Source organism: Grammomys surdaster, unplaced genomic scaffold (genome assembly GCF_004785775.1).
Source record: "Grammomys surdaster isolate TR1022 unplaced genomic scaffold, NIH_TR_1.0 214, whole genome shotgun sequence".
NCBI classification, from domain to species: Eukaryota; Metazoa; Chordata; class Mammalia; order Rodentia; family Muridae; genus Grammomys; species Grammomys surdaster.
This window is the reverse complement of record NW_021604659.1, coordinates 1296884-1300023: the sequence shown is the minus strand read 5'-3', so window position 1 is coordinate 1300023 and position 3140 is coordinate 1296884. Positions and strand designations below refer to the sequence as shown.

General features: G+C 43.9%; 1 protein-coding gene across 1 annotated transcript in view; it reads left to right on the top strand.

Moving 5' to 3' along the window:
* The window catches only part of Dock1 (dedicator of cytokinesis 1), a 508897-nt gene that overhangs the window by 184489 nt on the left and 321268 nt on the right, over nt 1-3140 (top strand). Inside the window, exon 25 of the mRNA XM_028772526.1 lies at nt 1093-1199. Within this exon, the coding sequence (XP_028628359.1) occupies nt 1093-1199 (107 nt within the window). The remainder of the gene's footprint in view (nt 1-1092; nt 1200-3140) is intronic.

Here is a 3140-nt window from a genome sequence, read left to right as displayed (position 1 = left end):
CCCCTCTCCCCTCTCTCCCCTCTCCCCTCTCCCCTCTCCCCTCTCTCTCTCTCTCTCTCTCTCTCCCTCCCTCCCAGTATTGGAATTACAGGTGGATGTCCACCCTCTCTCTGTATTGTGGGCAGAGGCACTGTCAATGAGGTGAGTCCCAGGGCTCCAAACTTAGCCTTCTTGTTCTGTCTCTTTCTCTCTGTCTCTTTCTCTCTCTGTCTTTCGCTCTCTCTTTGTCTCTCTGTCTCTGTCTCTCTCTCCTCTCCTTCCCTCCCTCCTTTTCAGGTCAGTGTTATTTTTTATCACCTGCTTCTGTATTTAAGGTATCTTGTTTTCCTGACATGATGTCTTCCATATGGTAATTTCAGAGTGACTTTGATGCCATCCCATCTCATGCTGGCCCATCATAAATTTCAACTATAAAACAGACATTTGCTAGGTGTTCTCCCTGTACAAAGTGTTGTCCATGCACCAGTTAGATTCTGCATGCTAGAGCACTGGTTTGATGTTAGCCGAATTTGGCTTGTCCTTGGTAACTCAGCTAGTGAGTACCACAGGTTCAAGGTGAATGTGGTCTTCTTGATTACAGAGAACATGTCCTAGTTGATCCTGTCCAGTTTTCACCATTATAGAACATGCTAGGATATTTGGGAAGTTTCTCCTTTTTTGAGTACTATAAATAATACTGGTTTAAGTCTTGTATACGTTTTATATATGTTTACATATTATACATTATATAATATATAACACATTATAATGTTGCTTTTACATTTTTAGGAAATTCTCCAGTGACCAGGCCCCTTTCCTTTCCACCCTACATAGCTTGAAGGATCTAATTTCTTTACATATTTACCAACACTTATCATTATATGTAATTTGACTTTTACCCACTCAATTTATTGTAAAGCACAAACTAACATTTTAAAACACAGATTCCCAGGGTGGTATTTGGGCCTGGATTCTATCAAGGCCTCTATCAATACTGATTTTGACATCTCAGAGCCATTTCCTACCCTGGTGAATCTGCGCCGTCTTGGGACAGCATGGGTTACTTGTGCTGGCTATGCTTCTGAACAGTGTCACTTGCCTTTCTCCTCATAGCAAAATGTTCACAGAATTCATCCTGAATGTTCCTGTGGGCTTGCTGACTGTCCAGAAGCTCTACTGCCTGATTGAGATTGTTCACAGTGACCTCTTCACACAACATGGTGAGTGGATCCCTGGGAATTAGGAAATCGGTTGGTTGTTCACTCAGTTCTCTTAGTTGCCCTAAGGAGAGGTGACTCCCAATTAAAATAGCTTGCTTGTTCTAGGCAGGCTTTGGCCCTTTCAAGAGAATGGCAACTGTCATACTGTATAGGTAATAGGCCATTGAGAGTGGAGGGGGAAGAGTGGGTTTGTAATTTGGGAGCACATTAGTGCCCTGTATAATCAGCATACATTGTAGCTCTTAAAACGTGCCATTGTCTGTCCTGGGGAGGCAATCACTTACATCCTAGCGGTGATTGCGAGGGGGAAAATAGCCAGTTTTCTTTAAATTTAGAAGTAATGGCTCTGTCTTATTCTAACTCCTGGGTTTTGACAGGGCTTCCTCCAGTCTTGTTCTGAGTCAGGAGGACCCTAAAGACTCTTGCATCCCAAAGAAACCTTCCATTCCTCTTCATTAGCTTCCCCTCCCTTTTGATTAATCATTTTCTATTTGGACAGATTGAATTAATATTTTACACCTGCCAAGCAATTTTATTGAAAGCTCAAAACCTTTGCATAATCTCCAACTTCACTCATTTATTGGGGCCAACTTGAGGTCTAGTGGGTGACAGCCTGTCTCTGTAACACGGATTTATTCTCTTCTATTTGTGACCAGACGGTTGGTGGCTCCATTCTTATCCTTCTGTCCTCAAGCAGAGAGCTGTTTTTTCTCTCCCCTGGGCTGTTTGGGTGAAAGTGCTGTCTCCATCAGTGTCTTGCTACTGTGCGGCTGAGCTGTGTGTTTGCTGCTTTGTCTGTTTTGATCTAACCCTGAGAATGCACATGTGTATGGGGTCAGGCTTGATCCTTCACCTGAGTGGAAGTGTTCCACCCCATCCCCTAAAAAAGGATGAGACCAAATGTAGGTGACTTTCTGCAGCACCTTTCCGCACACTCCGCTCTGGGGAGGAGTCCCTTTATATCATTTATGAAAGTCCTTATTGCCTAGGACACGAATCACGTGATCTAGATGGAGCTCTTAGTTCTGCCTTCCACAATTCAGGCTTTTACTCAAGAAAGTAAATGGTGTGATTTCCTAGGTGTCTTCTAAAGCTACAGGATGCCATGGGGACCATAGAATGTTGCCTAAGATGGTGACCATTGGGGACATTGCAATCAGGCATTTCCTTGTTGACTACAAATGAAGCCAGAACAAATACATTTCTGTCTCGATTTATATTTGAGTCTTATTAGGTTCATTATTAGTGAAATGTGCTAACAGCCTGTGTATGTATGCATTCTCTTCTCAATATCTCCGCATTCCCACAGGCTCCATCCCTCCCACACATACAGACAACCAACACTCCTTTGGTTTTTTGCTGCTGAGATAAAATATCTTAACAAAAGCATCTTAGACAAGAAAATGTTCATCTTAATGCACAGGTCAATGGCATAATTCTCTCTGGGGGTAAAGATTGAAGCCACTGGTCACATTGCAGCTAACAGCAGGAAGCAGAGATAGATGGGTCCTAGTGCATGGCTCATTTTCTCCTCTTCATGTATTCTAGGACCCAAGTTCGGAGGGTGGTGTTGCCCACTTTTAGTGTGGGTCTCCTACATCCTTTAACATAATCCTCACAGTTCCCTCCCAGGTATGCCTGGAGGCTTGCCGCCCAGGTGACTCTAGACCCTGCTGAGTCGACAATTAACTCTAACTCTCACACCCCAAAGCCATATGGCTTCATGCCCTTCACCCTTCTCGGTCTTATTCTCTGCTCCCCATACCACCCCTGTATTTCTAGACATGTAACACCCCACTCACACAGCCTGGATCCCCAGTCACCACCACTGCCATTAGAAGTGTCTTCACCGAATGAACCCTTTTTGCCAACTGAGACACTCTCTCTCTCTCTCTCTCTCTCTCTCTCTCTCTCTCTCTCTCTCTCTCTCTTTCTTTCTTT